This window comes from Condylostylus longicornis, unplaced genomic scaffold, assembly GCF_029603195.1.
Source record: "Condylostylus longicornis isolate FDR11 unplaced genomic scaffold, ASM2960319v2 ptg000055l, whole genome shotgun sequence".
Lineage (NCBI taxonomy): Eukaryota > Metazoa > Arthropoda > Insecta > Diptera > Dolichopodidae > Condylostylus > Condylostylus longicornis.
The window spans coordinates 2870270-2894743 of record NW_026578024.1 but is presented as its reverse complement, the minus strand read 5'-3'; the positions used below and the strand labels follow the sequence as shown (position 1 = coordinate 2894743).

Here is a 24474-nt window from a genome sequence, read left to right as displayed (position 1 = left end):
ATTGAATTTCAGATAGATGAACGATAATTTCGAAAATCTTTAAAATTATGTAAAAATTGAGGTAATTGTGCAAATATTATGCTTAAATTAATTAACAATGAATAAAAAAATTTTCAATTTTTAAGTAAAAGCTAGCGAATATTATGACACTATTAACATATGAGTCATAAGAAGATGAGATCAATTTTAATTATGATGACAAAATTTTAATGCAACGTGACGTAATTAAAACTATGATTAGCAATGCACACCTTCCCAGTTGGTATACGAAATCAAAAAGTTGGGAATTAATTTACCGATTAAACAGGTTATAGTAATCAAACAATTTTCTATTTATGCAACTCTTTTCGATTACAATGCTTATATCATCCAGAATAAGCGGCGCGTGTAACCGTACAGTTTAACGTAACTGCACGATACCTGCTCTCCCGTAAATTTGTTAAGATCTATCCACTGGAATGCTCACACTGTATAACATACATATGCTGCTACTTATACAAATTTTTTTTCTAAATTTTAAATTTTTCTCAAAAAAAAAAAAAAGAATATTTTCTTTCGTTTTACTTTAACGCTATAAAATATTTACAACATGAAAATTTTTAATTGGAATTTCTTATAACCGTTATTATTATTATCCTTACATAATTACGAGAAAGTTAAAGTTTTCCTTTATCAATGTGCCTGCAGGTTAATTTTCAACTTTTCATCTTGCTACTGCTATTTAATTTTCAGAAGAATTCATTTTAATTATTTTTAGGTTTCCATAATTAAACTGTTTCTTTTTTTTTTTCATTTAAGATAAAAAAAAATATCTGTAACAAATTTTCCTATTAAAAGTTTAAAGTTGAAAAAAAAAGGAAGTGATTTTAAATATCGTAATCCTAGGAACATTATTACAAATATAAACAAAAAATATTGTAAAACAAGTGAAAAATTAAGATCTCGGAACTTTCTTTATTAAAAATAAATTATTTAAAAAATATTTATACAAAAAACAAGAACGAAAATGTTTCTACTTCAAGAACTGAAAAACCGCACTCTTGTAGTGAAATACTAAAATATCCTTACAATAATGTGTAAAAGCAAAAAAGATACCCGTTGAAATTCTCAATGCCTGACTGAAAAAAAAATTTTTTTTTTGTGTTATAAACTTTATTTTCAGAGAAATTTTTCTCCTCGAAAGCTAAAAGGTCAGTAAGAAAAGTTTCGAATTTAAGTTTATGGTTTCGTTATTCAACAGATTTTTAGTTTAAAATATTTTTATTTTGTTTTTTTACTAAGGTTCGGTTTTGTTTACCTACAAACCTTTCTTCTTTTCGTATTCCACAAAAACAAAGAAAATGGAATCCTTTATAAGGGATTTTTTGTGTATAGAAAAGTAAAATACAAAAAAAAAGCACGAAAGTTTACGCGGTTTCGAACTTGTTTTTTTTTATAATTTTTTTCTTCTTCTCTGCTTATTATTTTAGTTAATTAACTGCAGAGTTTAAAATTTTTTTTCATTGACTCCTGAAAGTACTGACCCGAAACTAAGAAAAAGGAAATTTAAATTTCTCTTTTTTCTTCCTCTCTTTCTTTTTCACTTAACTAGTACATAGCATACACATGTTTTTCAGACATAAAAATTTTAATGAGAAAAGGACGAAATAAATTAAAAGTGTTTAAAAATTTATTAAATAATTATGTCGTACATCAAAGTTTAATGTCATACAAATCAATTTTCTATAAAAAATAAAAAACTTTATTACTTCGCAACCTACGACTTCAAAATAAATTTTGCCGAAATGGAATATGAACCTAACATATACCAGAATTTCTGAATTCAGAATAGTAGTAACAGAATACTAATACAAAATAACAGCTAATAAACTGTAGATGCTGTCTAGGACATTATACTGAATAGGCCTTATATAAAGCAAATATATAAACAAAACTGTTGAAAATTAAGAATTTCGGTCGGTCACTTTAAACAACTTTCAACTAAATAATTTTAGAACTATCTCTATATTAATACGAATATTTAGTTAACAGAAATTTTCGTACATTTGAAAGGGAAACATTGGAACCAGTTTACTTTTGTTGAAAATCTAATGATAAATAATATAAGGAAATTATTAGATAATGAGAAAATTCTGGAATTTGTTTCAGTTGTGCAATACTTGTATATTTTTATGTCAGTTTTAATTTAATTGCTTTTTAAATTAAGTTCTTAAAATTTTAATAGTTTTTTCAACATTATTGCTAAAAATTTATTAATACCCCTAAAAGCATGCAATTCTTAATTTTATATGGTAAAGTATTTTTTTTACAATTATTTTAAAAAAAGGTTATTTCACTTAATATATTTAGAATTTATGGGCCTTGTTCTGTTTAGCATTAACTTTTACAATAGCATTAACTTTTTGAAAATTTTAGTTTCCAAACTTTACTTAAAGTCGCTACAATAATCTTCTTCTGAAATAACATTGAGAAAAAATTTTTAATATTTAAATAGAGCGTTGTTTTGTTAAAAAATATCTTAAAAAAGAAAAACTTAACTCAGCTTTAAAAAAAGGTTCTTTTTCCCATCAAACATTAATAATTCTTAGATGTTGACAACAAATAAATTAACAAAAATGATTTGATAATAGAAATATATTTTAAAAATCCTCGTTTTATGTAGAAGGACACGATGCGAAAGTAAGAAATTTATATGAAAAACAATACGACCATTAATATTATAAAATTCTGGCTAAAAAATTAAAGCTTATGTCAAAGTTAAACTCCTTGAATTGCATTATCAATTTTCATAATGTTCTTATTATTTTCCCAAGAAAATTAAAATAATTTGAGTTCTAAAAGAAAGTTTTTAAGTCTTTCTTAATTTTTATGTTATTTTTGTAATTAATAAAAATTTCCTCATTAAATTAATGACCTTAATAAAATATCAACCTTTTTCCTGAAATAATTTTCCTAAAATATTTTTATTCAATTGTAAACTTCCGTAAATTTTCAGTTCGGTTTCTGGTTATCTGTTTGCAAATTTAATACAAAACGAAGTTTCGGAGATATAGAATATGTCCCATGACAAATAAATAATATAAAGAGCATTCACAAATATTGTTGAATATCTAAACAATAAGTTTTTAAAAGAAAAGATTTTTTGGATTTATTCAACAATCCCAACAACTAAAAATATTTAAAAAATGTTAATTTCAAAAAATACTACATATCCAAAGATGCCATTACAAATTCATTTAAAGTGGTTCTTAAACTGTTTTATTTTCAATTCAGAAAATTTTTTTTTCATCTTCATGCTTTCTTCATCATGATTCATATATACCTACACTTTTACTTGATATTATAAAAAGAAAATCCATTTTCTTTTTTCTAGTAAAAAAAATATATTTAAATATTGAAAAATGTAACCCTGTAAAACAATAATAAGAATAAAGAATGAAAATCAAATTCCATTGTCAAGGGTATTTCACCCTACTATACCGCAGCTGGTGCAAAATAAAACTAAAAATCATAAAACACAACTGGGAAATGAGTTAAAATTTCTCAAAAAAAAAAAACAGCAAAGAAAAAAACAAAATATTTTCCTTTCAAGAACACATTTTACTAAATTTTGTAAGTAGAAAAAAAAACGAACGGAACTTGAAATATAAGAGCAGAATAAAGGACAAGGACATGTAGTAATACACAGGGTTAAATATGAGTGAGATTCAAATCCAAAAATACAAAAAAAAACCGGCATTCGTGAACAATATTCATCCTTTACCATTTATCATAATATAAGGAATTTAAATATCATAAATGTGAGTGTTGTCATATGTACGTTTCTGTATAATATTAAGGATTTGCATGAGAATTATGTAGAAAAAGGATAGTTGAGAAAAAATGAAAATATATTGTATAAGTATAGTTCTTATGATTTTCCTTTATTCCTGTACTAAAATTTAATATTTTCTATAAAAATTTGTGGTTGAAAATTTAAAAATAATTTGTAATATAGCTAATATGGAAATTTAAAAGCTACAACAAATTTATATTGCAAGGATATATTATAAATTTGAATTAGAGGAGTGGTAAAAGGAATATTGAGTTGAGAATTAGTCATAAAGTAGCTGCACGTTTACAAAATTTCAAAATTAGTTTAGAGAACCCAAAAATTATTTTAAACAACAATATTAAACTATTTGTATACACAAATGTGGAAACATTTGGAGTCGCAGTTTCTATATTAATGACAAAACATGATTTTTTTTCAGTATTTTTTCAAGTACACAATCAAATTGAACTTATTTAGAAAAATGCTTTTTATGCAATTCAAATTGCTTCTAAATAACTCAAACTTTCACTTAGCCTTAAAGTGTTTAAAATTAAAAATTTTAGAGAAAAATGTTTTCCTAAATAATTTTTAATTATTCAAACAAACAAACTAAAAAATTATCATTAAAAACTTTCAAGTGTTTTCCTTCTTAGTTTAAAACATTATGAAGAGCGTTATTGAAACAAGATTTTTATTCAACAATTTGGCACTAAATTTTTGTTTAAAATTTTTGTGCACTTGTTTGTTGAAATGTTTAACAAAAAATAAATAAAAAAATAGTAATAATAATTACTGACAGTTTTCACAAGACTTTTATGAAAATTTTTGAGAAAAACTTGACTATAAATAGAAATGTCCTTAATATCCTTAGATCAAAAATCTATATAGAGAAAAAAAATATAACAAACAATTTAAACTAATTTTTTTCTTTATTCTTGAATTATTTTCTTTTGGTTAAATTAAATATTTACTTAAAAAAAAAAAAACAAAACAAAAAATTCTGTCCCAAAAGTCCTTGTTTTGACTTTTTATTTTTACTTTACCTTGAAAAGAAAAATTATACTTCATATTTTTTAAAATCTCTTTAAATTTATGTAATTTAGGAAAAAAAAATTATTAGACGAAAAACATGAAAAGAAATTAAGAGATCCTTTATTTTCATCTTTACAAAATGAAAAATAAATGAAAATAATAAAGAAACTATGAAAACAATTAAAAAAATAGAAATATGAACTTCAACTTTTTGGGTTCTTGATCTTGATTTTGAATTCTTACGAGGTAAAAAACAAATGAAAATTAACAAAAAAAAATGTTTAAACTATAACATTTTTTATATATTGCCATCCAAACTGTTATAAATAAAATTTTTCATTAAACTACACTGTATACTACATAACTACACATATATAAATATTGTATAATCCTTTGAACTAAATCATTAAATCGTCCTTCATTCACAGTTGTATACCTACTTGTATTATTTTCATTAAAAAGCTACTTTTCAAAGCATGAAATTATTATTTTTTTTTTTTGCCTTCTTTCTCATCATATAAGAAAAACAACAGAAAAAAATTACTATTGATACATGTATACTTAAACATACAAATATTATAAAATTTTCATGAACACATACGTAAGTATGTTTGTGTATGCATAAGGAAATCTCTTCCCCTTCACAAGTAGTTACAGTTAGTCATACACCCAGTCTCTTTAACAAAATAAATTTTTATAAAAATGATAAAAATGGAAAGAGATAAAAAAAATGAAATAAAAATCTATTTAAAACTTTTATTACATATATGTAACGTATGTATGTATAAGAGGGGTTATTCAGAAAAAAAATATTCTAATATTTGCGCTAAAAATTTACTCGAATTTCAAAATTCGAAATTTTCTTTACTGAGTTTATTACTCATTGTTCAAATTTACTTTTAATTAGGAGAATAGGAAATCATTCCATTTTTAATTGACTAATAATATTTTACAGTAACTGCTGTAGCATGCGAAATTTAAACAGTTAGAATTTTTTAGTTCGAAACAAAATGTCAAATTGATCTTAATTGAACAAAGATATGGTAAAGCATTCTTCAAAATCCATATTTAATTGATATTTTATTGAATCAAAGTACTATACAAATGATGTTGGTCATTGAGTTGGACAAAATAAATTGGCTCTAAATTATATTAGACATTTTAACATTTAAAATTCATAACATGCTATCATATAACATTATAAAGTTCGAATCACTAAAGTATTAGTGGTTATAACAGATTAATTTAGTTGCAAAGTGATATTTTTGCAAACATTTGAATAGTATGGAAATATAATTTGACTTGAACTTCTCCGAATAATGAACTTTAAAAATGTTTTTTATATTCATAATTTCAGAATACTTTTAAATTTTCCGATCGACATTTTATATAGAAAGCAAAGATTGCCCATAAATTGCAAATACCAACAAACACATGTATGAGTATATAAAGAAAAATCAATAAAATCCTTTACAATATTTTGTTCCGCTGATGACACTGATTTCGATTTCAATAATATGAAGTAAGAAATTAAGGTGACAAACAATGAAAAAAACTACTATGTTGTTCAATACGTATTATATAAAAATATTGAATAGCACAGCATCCCAGACGCAGTGTCTCTATACTCGTTCACTCAGTTTTAGATTATTGAATAAATAATTAAGTATGTATGTATGTATGTAATATTTTACATATTTATGACGTATGTATTCAAATATGTATAAATGTATGTGAATTTATAATATTCATCGGTTTATACGTACGTACATCCGTATTTTTCTTCATTTAATAACGTATGACTACACAAAAATTAGTTTTCATTTTTATTTACACATATTTTTTTTTTTGTCAACTTTCCAATGTCAAATTTTTGTTTAAAATTCTCATCAAATGTCAAGTTTAAATTTTTTTTTTGTAATTTTTTAGTTTGCTCTGTTGTTATATCCGTTTTTTACATAAAATACACACACGTACACGTGCATGTAGTGTTTGCTATGAATTTTTTTGCATTTGTCTAGAGAAGGGGTAGAAAACTATTTGTATCACATACACACATTATATTAATCTAGTCTTCAGATAAACTTACATACATATGCTGTATTTAAATGCATACTTAATACATGTATGTATGTATAAAGAAATTCAAAATTTCAAAAAATTTAAATGTCATTGTTTGTTTAGCATTGTATACCGAAACACCCCCTCATTTCAAAATGAATTCATCTTATATAAAAAAGAGAAATTACAACACGTTTTTGTTGTGTAAAATAAATTGTACGAATAAAAAAGAAATAATGAGGAGAAAGAGAGCAAAATATATTAATAAGAGAATTTTTTGTAATTTTGTTATGCGTTTTTTATAGTGATTTGGATTTTATATACTTAGAATGTGATTGTGCGAATGAATGGAAAGAGAACAGCATCATTAATGTACAACATGCTCATCTCATTTTAAATTTAAATTATTTGCTTGAAATCTTGAATTATTTTTTCCTTTCTTTCATATTATTCATTTCATTCATATTGTACATGTATGCACGTACAAGTATATAAGAGATATGTGTAAGGCAATTGATATTGACTTTGTGACATTGAAAAATATTTAAATGAAGTTACCTTGAAAAAGTCCTTTTCATTTTTTTTTGTTGCATTTTTTAGTTTGCTTATCCTTTCAACCCCTCCCCCATATTTTACATATTATTATAAGTTTATTTTTTTTTGCTTTGTTTTGTTTGTAATTTATGTATATTAAAATTACCTTGTGGTCTAATCAAAAATCAAAAGAAAAGACTTTTAAAGAAAGATAATTAGAATACTAGAACTATTTTGTTCTATTGTGTTGTAAGATTATTATGTCTGAAAATGGGATGAGTAGAAGATTTTCATTAAATTTGTTAAAAATGCAATGCCATGGACGTGATTAATACTAAATAAGGTTATTTATCTTTTTAAAAAATAAATTTAAGAAATAAAACGTGTAGAATTTTAAATTAAAAATCTAATTAAAAAACAAAATTAGAGTACTCTTCGGGAGTTTAGAATAATTTTCTGCAAAGGTTCTAATTAAAAGGAAAACAAAATCAATTTCAAAAATTTTGCGATTTGAATTAAACAATAAAAGAAATGTGAATTTATTTCAGGAAACAAAGTAATTGTGTTTAAGGATTCCAAATTTAAATTTTTAAAAAATTTCAATAAGTTTTTTTAAAACTTCATTATTGTATTTAGTTGTAACGGATTCATTATTATTTTCTGCTCACAACGTACAATTGTGTAGGAATTTTTAAAATTTAGATACATGGGAACAAATTGTTACAGGAAAAATGATATTGGAGAATAAAATTAATGAAACAAAAGTGAAATTCTAATGGTTTATGCACAACATTTCTTTAATAGTAATTTTTTCTAAACTAGGCAGTTAAGTTGTTAGAAATTCAGAACTAAACTGTATTACTGCTACCATTTACAACATTAAAATTGTAAATATTCTAACAAATCTGATTTTGATTCCCTTTATAACACTGGAAACTGATGCGACTGAAATAATTCTGAATTAATTTTTACGTCTATGTATTCAACAATAACTCAGAAGCAAACTTAAGTAAAATCAATAAATTTTTACAATTTTTACAATTCGGAACCTTGAATTTGATTTCAATTTACTTTGCGGCATTTATATTACAGGATTTTGCCGTGTTGCGATTTAACTGTTTTCATGGTAGAAATCATAAGAATGCAAATCAATCGAACTATGCAATGCAACCATTCAATCGTTCATATATAACAGAATTTATATCATAAACTCTATTTATTCATTTCTTATGAAACTTTGCGGCAATAGCTTTTTGAGTCTTCTTGACAATCACTATTGTATACTGACTCTACATGTAAAATGGATGTATACATTTGTGATCATTTAATTCTAGTCGTTTATAAAAGACCTCTGACAGATTTACCACTACGGTGCTCTTCGTGCAGAATTTCGTCAAAGTGCCTTCTATTCTACTTTTAAATGCATTTTATATATCACATTTATTATTTTTAAGAATTTAATTTATTTGAATAAGTAATTTAATTCTAAAATTATTTATACTAAAAATTTTAATTGTAAAAATATTTACTAAAAAAGTACTTATATATGTTATACAAGTTTTCTACATTGTGTTATACATTCTTGTTTAATATTAAAATAAATAAGTTTTGTGTAATTTTCTACACTACTTTATACATATAAAATATACATATTATATATATTTACTTATTTACAAAAATCTATTATAATTGTTATATAATTATAACATAAGTACATACATATTAATAATATTATATTATTAAGTTAAAATATTGTGTATTTATTTAAGTGAATGAAGTATAAAGTGTGAACACGAATGCTGCCATTTCCAAAAGAAAAAGGTGATCTGTTCTAATTTTCAAAACTCAATCTGTTATACTACGTTTTATTTTTTTGAAATTAAGTATAACAGATTATCAAAAAAGAAAATTACAATGTATGGGTAATAGAAGATTATGAATAGAAAAAAGTGAACCGCTGGAACTATTTGCAATAGGAACAAGAAATAGTGAAATCAAGTTAAATTTCACAGAGCATAATATTTTGCCATATCAATAAACTATTCATATGTCTACTACAACTAAATATGAATTATTCAGGTCAGGTCAATCTTCATTTCATACTATGAGAAATTATTTTGTTTTAAATATGAGGTCTAAAAATTTCTAATTATAATATGGCAAATTAAATTGTTTCATATACTCTACACTCTCTCTCAACATATTGAGCAACAGTAAACAAGAATTAATAGTATCGTAGCCTTACCATATTTACAAAACATAAAAATCGCATTGAAACATTTTATGCTGTTGTTTAACTCAACACAAAATAAATTGAACACGTTAACGAATCAAATTTCTTAATCAAATTAAATGATATGAAACTCATTATAAAAGAAGCTTGCTTGTTATTCTAAAATTTCGATACTTACAGTTATATTATAATAATAATTTTACAATGATTTTTATTTCGAAATTTTTCAATAAGCATAAAAATTTCAATTCTATAAAATTAATCAATAACAAAATGACGACATTTAAGTAAATAGGTTATTGCAATTTTACGTACGTGTTTCAATAAAATGATTGAAATGATTGACAACTAAGAATGGATTCTATATGAATAATAAATTATTTGCCAACAGGGAAATCAATGGTTTACTAACTATTGGTTTTCTTTTTAATGGTGAAAATTTTCAAATGATGATTATGTAAAACACTATAAAGGGTTATAATGTTTTTATATACAAAATGATTTTAAAGCAAATTACTAAATTTCAAATTGAATAACAAAACTAGTTAAAAAATTAACTTTCATTAAACATGAAAATAATCGCCGCATGCCTGTTAATTTTTTTTTTGTTCGAATTTGTGTTGAATTTTTTTTTTTTTTAAATTTGCGAATTACATGTTTTTTTTTCTTGTCTTCAAATTAATAATTAATAAATTTAATAAAATTAAAAATTGAATTAAACATCAAAATTGAAAATAAAAAATATTTAAAATAAAAAATTATTGATAACAATAAAATTTCTAAAATGAGCGCTTTTTTTTTTAACTTAAATTTTATTTTCATTAAATAAATTTTTTTAAAAAATTTAATTAAAAGCTTTAAAGCGTTTTGATTTTTTTTTGCGTTTTTAAGTACAACTGAACATTTAATGCTTATTATTTTTTTTTATATTTAATTTCATATATGAATTTTTTTTGTTTTCAATTTAATTATGGTTATTAAATTATTGTATTTATTATTTTTATAAACAACATCGAAACAATGCTAGTAGTGACAGCGAAACAGCTTTGAATTTGAATGATGTTAAAAAAAAACAATCAAATTAAAATTAAACAGCAAAAAAAAAAAAAAAATAAAATTAATAATTAATTACTAAAATTTGATTTAAAACGATTTTAATATTTTTAATTTTTTGCTTTTTCTATTGTGAATTGTTGTACAAATGTCATAAAATATATTAACAGAATGTTACGAAAATATACAAGTACATTATGTTTGTATAATATGAGTGTGTATATTTCAAAAATTGAGTATGATTTTAAATGACAATCAATTTGATGTAAAAAAAAAAATTGTTGAAAATTGAAAAATTTATTTTTAATTGTGTAATTGGAAATAAAGATAAAAATAAGTGTCTTAATAATTAAAAGTAAAATTAAATTTCTATATGTGTGTTTTTCTTATTAATGCAAAAAAAAATATATATTTTTCTTTCTATAATTTAGAGCTGTGCAATTCTCTTATAAGTTAATGTCAAAAATGTAAATTGCCACATTCAATACTTTGATTATTAATGCGCTACCTGCAATGGAAAAATTCAATAAATGAATGGTAACACTGCAACAATCTACTGACAATAACATTTTTTTTTGTTGTATTAGTAGATTCAGTAATTTTGCCCCCCATAATATTTTACAAAGAAATTTCATATGGAAAGAGAAGACGATGGGACATGGAATGTTTACAATTTTTATTGAAAACCGTGCAGTGCATCTATAACAAAAATGTTTGAATTTTCGAGGTAGGTATTATTATTACAGGGATGAGTGACTTTCTTTCGACGTTAAAGTAATTGTGTAACATTTATGTGTGCTGTGCCCCATATAAAAAACATATATTACAACAAAAACTATTTTAAAGAAAATTAATTTTGATTTATAATATTGCAAAATATTTGACAATACTCAATCTCTAACAAATTTTTATGATTAGACTTATTGACAATGAACTTTAAAAATACTGAAAACTGCATTTAAAACGTAATTCTTCTGTAATTTCCTAAAACGCGCTCTTATTAGAGCTTTTGATAAACACTTCCAAATTGAGAATTTGGGTAATATTTTTCAAATCGGCGGCACACCAACATTTCCAGCTTTTTTGTTGGAATTAATAAAACCAGAAATAAATTAGATCATCCCGACATTTAAGAAATTGGAAATTTTATAGGAAATCAACTGATACTTGAATGAAATAAATTTATAATAAAAAATAATTTCAACCTACGTGACGGGCTAATGCCGTTTCGGATGCATGAGGTTAAAATCGTGCCGCCTTTTAACAGTTTAAGTGGGGCGTATAAGAGAAAGCATGAGAACTTTTAATCATTTTCTTCTGAAAATTGAAAATACCGGCCTAAAAATTTACTTTTCAAGATTATTGAAAAATTACTCGAAAAGAAACTCGAAATTACTTTTCGAATTGCACAGATCTAAATATTAAAATTAATATATTAATGACTGCTGAAGAAAGTTTTTGTTATATTAATTTCTTATTATCTTCTTAGTAGTGTCCACTTAATTTTATTAATTTTATTAAAAAAAAAAGAAAACTTTTAAATTTCTTGTTTAATTTTACAAGAATAAATATTATAATTTTAGTTTTCTAATTCTTATAAGTAGTACATTTATTTTATATAATATTATAATATAAAAAGATGAATTACAAAAAGTTGTGAAATTATACATAAAATTTCTATTTAATAAATTTAGAAAAAAATATTTACAATATTACAATAAAAAAAAGAGTTATGAAAAGCCAATTGATAGATAGATAGTTTTAATAAATTCTAAAAGTTATTAAATTTGTTAATTGAAAAGAAAAAAAAAAAGATTTACTTAAATGTTAAATTTTCTTAATATTTACAATCAATGCTCCAACAGTCAACATAAAATTGAGTAGTGAAAAATAATGTGAAATGTAAAAAATGTAAACGCATCTTAACGTCACTTAAGTTATGCTCTTTGTTAATATTTGTAAATCTAATTTGACATTTTTACTCAATATGTTTTATTTGACAATTTGTGTATTGCGTTTTGAATTTTAATATTTACAATTATATTTAGTGTGTTAAATATTATAATAAAAAATAATAAAATATAGAGAAAATTAATCTAAAAAAATGTTTTGTGTATACACAATTAAAAATTTATTAAAAATCTTAGTTAAAAAATTAAGAATTTTCTTAAAAATTTCTAAAGAAAAAATAAATTAATGAATTTCCCATTTTTCAAAAACTTTCACTCATAAAATTTCAATTGATTAGTTTTCCGGTACAAATAATTAAGATTGAAATTCCTTCTCTAATAACAATTAGATTGAAATTTTCGATTACTTATTCCGATTAGATCAAAAAGGCATAATGAAGCGCGAAAAAACTCTTAGTAAAACTTAGTGTCAGACATACTTTCGCCCCGACTATATAGCATTTAAAATTTCAAGCGACATCTTGAAATTAACAAAATGGTAACATAAATTGTAACATACAAACATTTCAGTAATTCACCCAAAAATGTCGGTTCTATTGATAAATATTTGGTTGACATCCCAAAAATCTTAACCGGCAATCAATTTTAGTAAGTTTTCGTTTTGTTTTTGAAAAATGGGTTTTATATAAATTATTAAAAAAAAAACAAAAATTAAGAATTAAAAAGAAAATTAAATTTAATTATTCTACAGATTCCACAAAATACACTCTTCTAGACATAGCCATTGTTAGTTAATTTATTATATTTTTTTTTTTGTAGATATTTTTTATAATTTAAAGTTGCAATCACTTTTTTTTTTTTTTTGTATTGTACATAATTCCACTCACCACTACTAGCACCGCATCGACATTGATAAGTTGCTGAACGTTGAATTTGATTGTTATCAATGGCACCGCCTCCGCCTCTGCTACCACTACCATCACCTCCACCACCTTCGCGTGATGATGGTAGCCAACGATTTTTACGACAAAAATTTCTCCAAAGTTTTTCATATTTACTTGTTGTAAAATCACCATCAACATTATTACGTGCAATATCATTACCATTTTTATAATTTTGTAGCGATGATGATGTTATTGATGATAGTGGAGGTGATTGTTGTGATTGTAATCGACATTGACAGGTGCATTTACGTCTACGTAAACTTTTTAGACTATGTATTGCTTTTTTTGGACCAAAACTTTTTGCTGTATTTGTCGTTGCTGATACATTTTTTTTGTCAGTCTCATTTGCAATATCCTCGCCTTCAATAACAATACAAATGCCACCACGTCGCTTTAATGATGGTCTTCCCGGTCTTGGACCTAAATTGAGTTGTGATTTTGTTTTTTTCTTTTTATAATTTTTATTTTCATTTAATTTTTTTTTTTTTTTTGTATGAAATTTTATATTTTATGTAAAAATCTAAAAAGTTGCTCTTAAATGCTTTACTAGGGTACAGATTGTACCATAATCATTTTAGTTTCTTTTTTTATACTCAAAACGTGATTTATTCGACATTCTTTCAGGAATGTTTGTAACTTTTTTCAAAAAGTTTTTCATATATAATTTAGTTTGAATATTCTTTTTAAATATATTAAATTTTATTTAAATTAAACTAATATTATTTGTATAAAATATATAAACATAATTATATTACTGTTAATATTATAAGTTAAAAATTGTTAAATATCGTAAATTGTATTGTGTGTTATATGAAAGAGAAACTTTTTGAATGAAATTTTAAATTAAAAAACTGATAAACTAAAATTTAATACAAATAAAGTTGGGTCAAACCAATGGTTTGTATTGTAGCACTTTTCCCTTCAACAAGTGAAAATTCTGCTTTTAAATACAGTCTATGCATACCTATCACGCTATTAAAATTATTTTCATTCATATTTAACTATTTCTAGGATTGCATATATTTAGGATGATGCGTTCATGCAGTCTTTGAAATAAAGCAAAAATTAATATAAAGAGGAGTTAACATAATGATCGATTTTAAGGGTTAATTGTGTGAGTTAAGAAAAATAATTATATTTTTTAATGTCACGGAATTTACCGCTAACTTTTTATGTTTATAGAAATTTCAAAGCATTTGCGGTTTTGGAAATATAAGGCGCCAAAAATTCAAATTTTACAAATTTCAAGAGGCGATAACTTGAGAGGGGGTGGAGATGGAAAAAAATTTTCTTCTAACGAAATGAACTATTTGTTAATGTCTATAAGCCCCTAAAATTTCGAGCTTCTACAGGCTGGGGTCTAGAAGAAAAACGAAATCAAAAATTTGGAAAAAAAAGACTTTAAATAACGGTAAATTTGAACGGCCATTTTGTTTTTCTAAAGTTTAACTATAGTATATCGCGCTAGGGGAAGCAAGCCGCTGCCTTTATGCGTTTTGCAAAATTTCAAAAATGCTTATGGTTTCATTGCAGCAAATAGTTAAAAAAGGCCATTTTTAAGGTTTTGGGGAGGTATAACTTCTAAAGGGGGTGAGATAGGTAAAAATTTTGTTCTACGGAAATAAGTTTCTAGTAAAGATCTATGTACATACAAAATTTCAGCTTTGTATCTTCAAGGGTGTAGAAGTTTTGTAAACAGACGACGGACGGACGGACGGACGGACGGACGGTCGGACGGACGGACGGACGGACAGAGTGAAACTAATAAGCACTTTTTTTCAAAATTTTTTTGGAAAAGTGCTAAAAAGAGACAAAAAAAAATTAAAATGAGGAAAAACAGGAAAATCTAAAATTAGAAAAAATAAGTCTGACAATATGAAATGCTAATTTCAATGACTCGGAAAACACAGACTACATAACTTGTGTATGATGACAACAACAAAACATACGATGTCCAGATAATCCAGAATATAAGCCAAGAAATATAATATAGTTTTTAAGATTAACAACCGATTATTAATTTAATTCTGTTGTTATTTTTGAGTTTTATAAAATAACTAATTTAGCCAGCCAGCTTTTTTTACGGAAAGTCAACAACTATTGATTGCAGAAGATAAATACGTTAGCATTTTTTTAAATTCAAGCAAAAAGTGGAACTGTTAACAAGTCTTAAAAGCTTATTGTGCAAATTAAATGTTATTTTAAGAACTCAATTTGTGATTCAAGGAATGATAAACCCTCAGCTTATATCATTCATGAATCCGTAGCTCGCGAACCGTAAAAATTTAAGAATTTCAGTTTAAAATCGTAATCTCACTTATTTGAATTCAAGAATATCAAAACCCGGTTTTTAAATTTATCGCGTCCGTGTTGTCTATTGTAATCACGACAATAATTGAATTTCCGAGGTATATAAAATAAACCTTTTGAATTTTACAAATTTTTTTTTCCATAAAACATAAACGATTATGCCTATACAAAGGATTATCTGGATTATTTACTTAATTTTAATTAATAAACTTATTTATAATTTCGCATTTTAAATAAATTAATATTACTGTTATTTAAATATGTCTGCAAAATAAACTCAATAATTGCAATTAATTCGTAATACGTTATTAGCTTTATAATTTTCAATTTTAATTTTAATAAAACACAAAATTAGAAAGTAAGAAACTGAAAATAATTGTGAATTTGAGAAAAAAGATCAACAGTTTAAGAGTAAATTAATTGAAATTAAATTAAAAAAACTTAAAGCAAGAAGAAAAAAATAAATTATGCCAATTGACATTGAAACTTTTTAATAGTTTTTTCGCATTAGTTTTTCTTTGAAATAGAAAGTTATTCTTAAAAATAAATTCAAATTTCATTCACTTTAAGCTCAAATTTTAATTAAATTCCACGAAATTTTAGAAAAAAATTTCGTAGTTATTTCCATAATTTTCGTAGTTGCATTCGAAATTCACTATAGGCTATAGGCAAAATTGCATTTGTGAAATTTCTAAAAATAGCTAATCTGAAAATTTTTAAATATTAAGGAAAACTTTAGTGTTAAGCATTCTTTTAGGTTTTTACTTCTAATTATCCTTTTTTTTTGTCTAAAATAAATCAAAGAAACAAAACACGTTTCTTTGTGTTTGTATATGAAAACTAAGGTAAATTTCGAATTGGATAGTTGAAATGTTATAATGGGTCTTACTTTAACTTCTAAATCTACTCGAAAAGCATTGAAAAATTAGTATAAATCTAATTATGATTATATTTATTTTCATTAACATATGAAATCTAGAATACAGGGTAACTATAGGGTTAACTATTTCCTAAATAAATGCACAATTTATAAGCTAATGTAGCAAAGCGAGCTGTGAAAATAAACTATTAAATTTAAACATTTTAACTTCAAACTGCTTGAATTTGGAACAAAGAAAGTGTTCTGATCAAGTTGTGTGAAGTTAAGATGAAGCAAAAACTTTTATCTTAATTCTAATAAAATAAAATTAGGAATTCGCATTGGAATTTATTGCTAACGTCTTTTCGTAACTTTCAAACACCCTGAATTTGGCGTTAAATCGTGAATTTGAACAACAAAAGAAGGACATAATAGTTGAACAAAAATTGTTTTGGGTACACCAAGAATATTCAAATTAATAAAACAAAATAAGAAACAAATACAAACAATAAGAAATCTGAATTGATCTTAAAGTACCTAACAACAGATCAAACTTTCAAATAGCTTTAGAAATAAAAAATATTTTTAATTGCTCTTGCAAATTCTTCTTTTTGTTATTATATTTCCATCTAGGCAAAATACTTTAGGCGTACATAATAAATGTTCTTATAGTAGTTCAATAATGATCGAGGGACTAAAATGTAAACAAGCCATGCAATTGTAATATTATTGTAGAATGCAATGTAGAGAACAAATCGCCGATAATTCATAAAAGCACCAGTAATTTCCTTATTCAAAAATATTTTGCAAAATTTATTTTCCATTTGGAAAACTTCTTCTGACATTGAAATTTATTTTAATATTTAGACCTCAGAAGTTTTGGACTATACCCCTGCTAAAGTAGCAAGTTCACAGCTAAATACATTTTCCTATGCAAGTAAAAAAATTGACAATTTCTAAAATTGTTTATTTATCTGTAATTAGAATTAGTGCATTTAATCCCATAATTAAAGCCCATAAATAAGTTTCCTCGCATTTAAATGAATAAAACTTTTAGTTGAACCAGTTTGCCCCCCCCCCCTTATTATTTTAATTATTAACAAATTTTTGATAAGACTCAACTACTTCCCCCTAAGAAGAAAACTTAACAAAGAATGGTTTGCACAATCCGCGACCATAACGTTTAATCTTAATATGATTTATAATAAATAAAAGAAACCGAAAAAATTATTTTAATTGCACAACGAGGTGTTCCTTTTTTCTGTAAATTATAAAATCGTGACCTAGGAGAAAAAATACAGTCTTTGGAAAATTGTCTCCTTAATTACTGAAGAACAAAAAAATTTAAATGGAAACATTTTAGTGGTTTTTTTTAATTTTAATTGGATTTGGTTTTCACGTTATTACTAAATTAGTAAAATTTTTATAAAATTTTCATTGTAATTTTAAAGTGCTTTTTTTATTATTCATCAGAAAAATTAATTTTAATTATTATTAATTATTAGTTGAGAAAGTTCATCTTTTGCTTCTCTAAAATGATAAGTGAGCGAATGGCACTAAAAATTTCTTCTATTGTTTTTAATGTTAGCAATAGTTTCGGTTCATAAAATTTTGAGATAAAAGTTGTTACTTTATTTTTTTTTTTTTGAAAACTTTGAATAATAGTTTCAGGAAACCATTTAAAGTTCAAAGATTGAATTATTGAAGCTTAACTAATTTCGTTTTAACTTAAATGAAATGAAAAATCAAAATCTTTGAACAAATTTATAAGTTAAAAATTGTATGGCGTGTATGTGCTACCGTAAGAAATAATGAATAATGTGAAAGGATTATTCAAAAGGATAAAACCGAAATATTTTAATTTTTAAATGGCTATGAAGGTTTCACTATACTGTAATAGTTATGTAGGTCACAAATATATGGAAAATAGAATAAACGAACGTTACAAGGAACTGATGTGTGGTTTTTCACACAAAGTGAAAAGGACATGCAATTTATCAAATTTTATCTTTATTCCCGAAGTAGGTATGTGTAATTCTTAGAGTTTCCATACTGTTCTTAAATTTTTCTTGATGTTACATTAAAAGATGGCGAATTGTACGACATATTTATGTGTCTTAGATCATATTATCTATTGTTATATCTGAAATATTTCGTATTTAGGAAATAAATCTCTTTATTAATTTCTACACACCTCAATCATTTTAATTTTCTGTAATTGATTCCGATTTTAAATGATCGCAATTAATTGAGACAATTTCACTTCAGTTTTTATTAAAGAATCATCAAATTCAGTCGCCAATATTTTTATGCAAAAATATTGGTAATTTTACATGATTAAGTAAATATTTTTCTAAAATATTGAAATGAGTTCAATAAAAAATTCCACATTTATTTATGCTGACGCAAATATTTTCCAATCAATTATAATATAAGAAAATCAACTGAAAACTCGTAAAAATATTTAAAAATCTGATTATTCCATTTTTCAAAATTAAATTTATTCAAGGCCTCGTTATTTAATGGCATAGAAGAATATTTCATACAAAAACTCTGTATTACTAGAAATTATTAATGTAAAGTTGGAGTGTGACATAAAACAGTTTTATTATGCTTCTCATACACTCCAAATATTAAATTTATATAAAATTTTTTATTTTAATCTTCAGCAAAATAATAAAAACCTTCTATTGAATTTAAATAAATCGCAATTTATTTCAGACGAATGATAATAATTTCCATAATAATAAAAATGAAAATTTTATTCCATCATATTTTATTGTTACATAAATATTGAAATCATTACGAAAATGTTTTCCATTGCATTTTGTCCATAAAAAAAAATCATTAACTTCAAAATGTCTTATCCCGGAAAATGCGCTTAAAAAGCAATTTCTTTTTTTTTTCAAATAGAGACGATAGAAAGGGAAATAATTCCTCCGGTAAAAAGAATATTCTGATGGTATTGTTTTTGTATGCATAAATATAAATTTCATCAGGATGCAATTTAAATTGAATAAAAAATAAGTGAAGCAAATAAATATTAAAATAGAGGCTCTTCTTTTAAAAGCAAATACAGTATGTGATCGAGTACTAAATATAAATTCGAAATATTTGAATCCTGATAAAAGAAATGACGTTTGTCTATTCAAAATTTATTAATAGAAGCGAACTTAACATTCAACCATGAGGATGAGAAATTAGGTCATCTTTAATTTTGTAACATCGTTAAAATTAGCGTCAGTTTCGCAAACCTGTCGAGCTAAGCGAAGCGAAGTGTAACACTAAAAACATTTTTTTATCAAATGCTTCATTGTTTTTTTAAACCTTAATAACTTTGGATTGTAACTTTGGGCTTGTAGAGTTAAAACATGTATATTAGATGCTCTAAATGAAATCTGATTAACTTTTGATACTGCGGCCCATATGGAAGTCTCATGTATTTATTTTTAAAATAATTACAATTCAAATTATTTACAAGTGGTTTCAACACTAACCAACTGTATGTGTGGAAGAGAAACTACTTCATTCAACTTAATTCAACCGTATGAAACTTATAGAACATAAAATATTCAGTGATATCGCATCATTCCAGAATGGTGTTTTCCATACTTTTTGAAGTAAAATTATATGCAATCGAAAATTGGAAGAAATGTGATTGTACGTTTCGCTCTTAGCTTTCAAAGTAAGTAAACTATAAACATAAATTCAATTTTATTTATTGTTCATTTGTTATAATTTTCAATATCAATAAAATTTAACAAAAATTGCTCTTTTTAAAATCGGTTTTACTTATGCATATTATAACAGTTAATTCAAGTTGAATAATAGATAAATTCTTAAAAGCTTTATCCTTTTTAGTTGGTTGTTTTTATATGGAAGATAAAGCCACGTCAAAGTAAAAAAAATAGATATTTAAAAATCCTTAAGAAAAACAAAATGGGAAGTGAAAAATGAAAATTTCAAATTTTTAATAAAAAGGATTTTTTTTTTCCTTTTTCGTACGCTTCACTTATTTGAAATTATCTTCAATAATCTTAAAGTGAAAATGTTCAGCAAATAATAAATTCAAAGTAAGAACTGTAAAAAAGAAAAAACTACAAAACGTAATTTTCTCAGCTAATCCATGGAATACTTTATAATTGAAATTATCCTGGAAAATTTCGAATTTCGAAATAAAGGGCATGTCTATACTTCAAATTTTTAAATTCTTAGTAGGTATTAACACCAAAAGCTGCAGTGAAATCATAATTTCTTTTAACTAAATCTTGAGAAATGGCTTTGAATTCATATTTGAATTTCGGGAAATAAAAGTTTCTTAAATAAATTAATATTTGATTTTGAGGCAAAGCGATTTTTGGTTTCGGGAATTATGATTTGGACCGCTTGAATCTAAAAGGAATTATTTTGAATGAATGTGGGGTTTATTATATTTAACCCAGGAAAATAAACTAAAACTATTCTGAAAAAGTTCACCTCTTTGTTTTTATTTGCTTCGTAAATATTCATTTTACCTTGGAATTTCCATACTTAAAAATCTTTTAATGATTGCATTTTATTCCCTTTCTATATTCTAATGGAATATTTATAGTTTTCGTTTTATTCTTTTATCATTTGAAAATTTTGTGAATTTTATGCTTCTTCCCTAAGATGGTAAAACGAAAAAGTTTCCCAGTGATGCATAAGTGCGGATTTTAAAAATAGATTTATCCAATCGAAACACTTTCCAACTTTTTGGTTTGGAATTAAACAAGACATACTGTTTCGTCAAAATTGAAACCGCAGAACTAAAAAACCTATTCAGTCCTAGCAGGTTTAAGGATTCTCTCTTTGTTCAGCGATAACTCTCTTTCAACCTATTACGGCAGCCTTCTTGTTAACTTAACATTACTTAGCATAATCCAGCTTGAAATGCCGGAACTGAACGCTGTATAAGATTACAACTTAAAAATACATAAAAATATGACTGCTATTGTTCATAACTCTTGTTGATACGAGAAAATCATTTTGTTAAGAACACACAATTTTTATTAAAACAGATTTCTGATGAATTAAATGTTTAAACCGCTTCCTTAAAACTTTTTGATCAACTTCAATAAAAAAAATTCAATTTTGTCTACATTTTAAATGAACAGAACTGATTTTACAAAATAATTTTAATTATACAACATTGACTACATGAACGAGGATTTTTCATTGAATGATGAAATTTGCTAAAAAAGAAAGTATTTCGTTTGAAAATCAGAAAATTTTATTTTCAATTTTAACTTATGCAAAATTTTAAATTTATTCATTTCAAATATTAATTCTATTGATAATAATTTCATCTCTCTTAATGAGTTTTTCCAATACAAATTAAAATAATTTTTAAATTTTAGAAGAGTTGTAAAATAAATTTGCATTTTAAAATTTAAAATTTTGATTATTGATTAAATTGCATCATTCTATTCAAATAAAATTTTTGCATACGGAATTTGTATTTTCAAAAGGAGATCCTGCGAAATATTTGTATACATATATATAGGAAATGATTACTAAATCTATGGCGTTTTCAAATATTTTATGTAATTTAATTTTAAATAAATATAATTGGGGATCGTAAATTTATTCACATTTAAAATAATTGCATACATTTATGAGTGAGTTGTGTAAGAATCAGGACGTTAATTTTTTAATGAAATCACCGAATCAATCAATGGTTAACACTGGTTTGATTATATGTGATGGATTATATTTTATAATAGTGTACTAGCATTTTCTAATTAATTGGTAGCGGGATTAACGCGATATTTTGTAACAATTTTATATATTTGCAATATTCTATTCATTGATAGAGAAATTTGGAAATGAACCTGGACGAATAACTGAAACAACAATCAATCCTCATTATATTTGTGCACTATTTAAATACTATTGTAGTAATATTACATAAAAAAATGTCAACAGTTGAAAACGTCCGGTGAAACCAAAATTTTACTTAAAATGGTATCTTTTGAAAAAAGAAAGTTGGCCGAAATCAAATATCATTTTACTTCCCATTCAATAGTATTTGAATACACTAATTTTTGAACATTCCTTTACAATTTAGTTCTATCATTCGCATAACATTACAGATAAAAAGCATCCTTTTCCATCCATGCCCCTAATAAATTTGTTTTGAAATTAAATCCGCGAAAACTTTTAACATTCCAATTACCAACCATTCATATAAAAGAATTTTTTGAGTACTATTTTATAAATAAAATTTACTTGACCTTGGAAATTATAATTTATTAGCGAATTTCTGCCAAAAAAGCTTTTCAAAAATGAATTTATTGACCTTAAATTAACAAAGTTCATAATGGAAAATGAAAGTTCATATCTTTTGCCAAATAAAATTTTTATTTTTACATTGAATTACGTAAAGATTTAGGCTAGCTATAACTATTTATCTAATAGTCACATTTTCAAACTTTCATTTTTTTAACTTAAATTAATTCACAATATCCGGAAAATATTTATTAAAAACATACAGCATAAAGGCAACATAAAAGGTTCTTTACGTGCAGAATTTTTGAAAACATTTTTCGATTACATTTAACATTTTCCCCTATTAAACTACATTAGATAGCTAGATGACCTCAACGATAGTTGATCCCTGGTTTATTCAATAGTATTACGGAATTAATAATATTCTTCATATTTTAAGTATTTTAAATCAAAAATAAAATAAAGAAGAAGGAGCCTAATTAAAATACAAAACAAAAACAAACCTGAGTCCTAGAAAATTATCTTTTGACGAGTACAATTCCATTATTGTTTTATTCAAAAATTCGGAATATATTCTCATTTATGCAAATAATTGCATAGTTTCACTTAGACAAAAGAGCATTTTTAGATGAAATTTTAAAAGCGAATCCTTATAAAAATAAATCACAAATATACAACTGATCAGACAACATATTAAAATTTCTTGAACCACCTCCGTCTATTCAACAATCTTGTATTAAAATTTATTTAGGAACAAATGTACAGGCATATTCATAATCCTCACAGGACATTGTGCTTACATTGCAAAGTAATTTTAATACAAAAAATAATAAAATGGGTGCTTAAGGCAATAAAAATATTCTTGTTTTTTTCTTCTCACTTTCATCATGTTTTTTATACAAATTATCGTTCATAACCTATATACAACACATCTACATATTACAACTATATATACATATGTATGTATACAAAATGTAATGTACACAGCTATATCCAAATTTTCTAAAATATTACGACTGCATAATTGTTGACGAAGTGAAATTCTCAGACAAAGGACGAATAATAATAATATGAAAGCGAATAAATCCAGCAAAATTTTTAATACTCTCATTACAGTTGATTTATTTGACTACATTAGTACCATTATTGTTGCCGTTATGAGTATTCATATACAGTTATTTTGTTTTTGCAAAAAAAATTTCAATCTATATGCAAATTTTCTTCAAAATTAAAGGTACCAAACATAAACTTTGTTCATTTTTTTTGATTCGTTCATTTTGAATAAATTTTAAATAAATTCAAAAATTTTCATGTTTTTTTTTTATTTATTATTCTTTTTGTTTTTACGCTTGTTTGTTTGTATTTGTCTTTTATTTACATTGTACCTACTGTTTATTTATGTTTATTTACTTTTCAATTTATTTGCTTTATCAATATTTAGACCTGTGGTAGGAAAATCAACCCACAAAAGAAAA

At 24.4% G+C, this 24474-nt stretch overlaps 1 protein-coding gene across 5 annotated transcripts in view; it reads right to left on the bottom strand.

Annotated features, from left to right (window-relative positions):
• Nucleotides 1-24474, bottom strand: part of LOC129612072 (probable serine/threonine-protein kinase DDB_G0282963) — a 142416-nt gene that overhangs the window by 4587 nt on the left and 113355 nt on the right. For 4 of the 5 annotated variants that reach the window (XM_055525547.1, XM_055525548.1, XM_055525549.1 and 1 more), the window contains exon 8: nt 13525-14001. The exons of the other annotated variant lie outside the window; for it this stretch is intronic. In XM_055525547.1, the coding sequence (XP_055381522.1) occupies nt 13525-14001 (477 nt within the window). The remainder of the gene's footprint in view (nt 1-13524; nt 14002-24474) is intronic. 5 annotated transcript variants of the gene reach the window in all.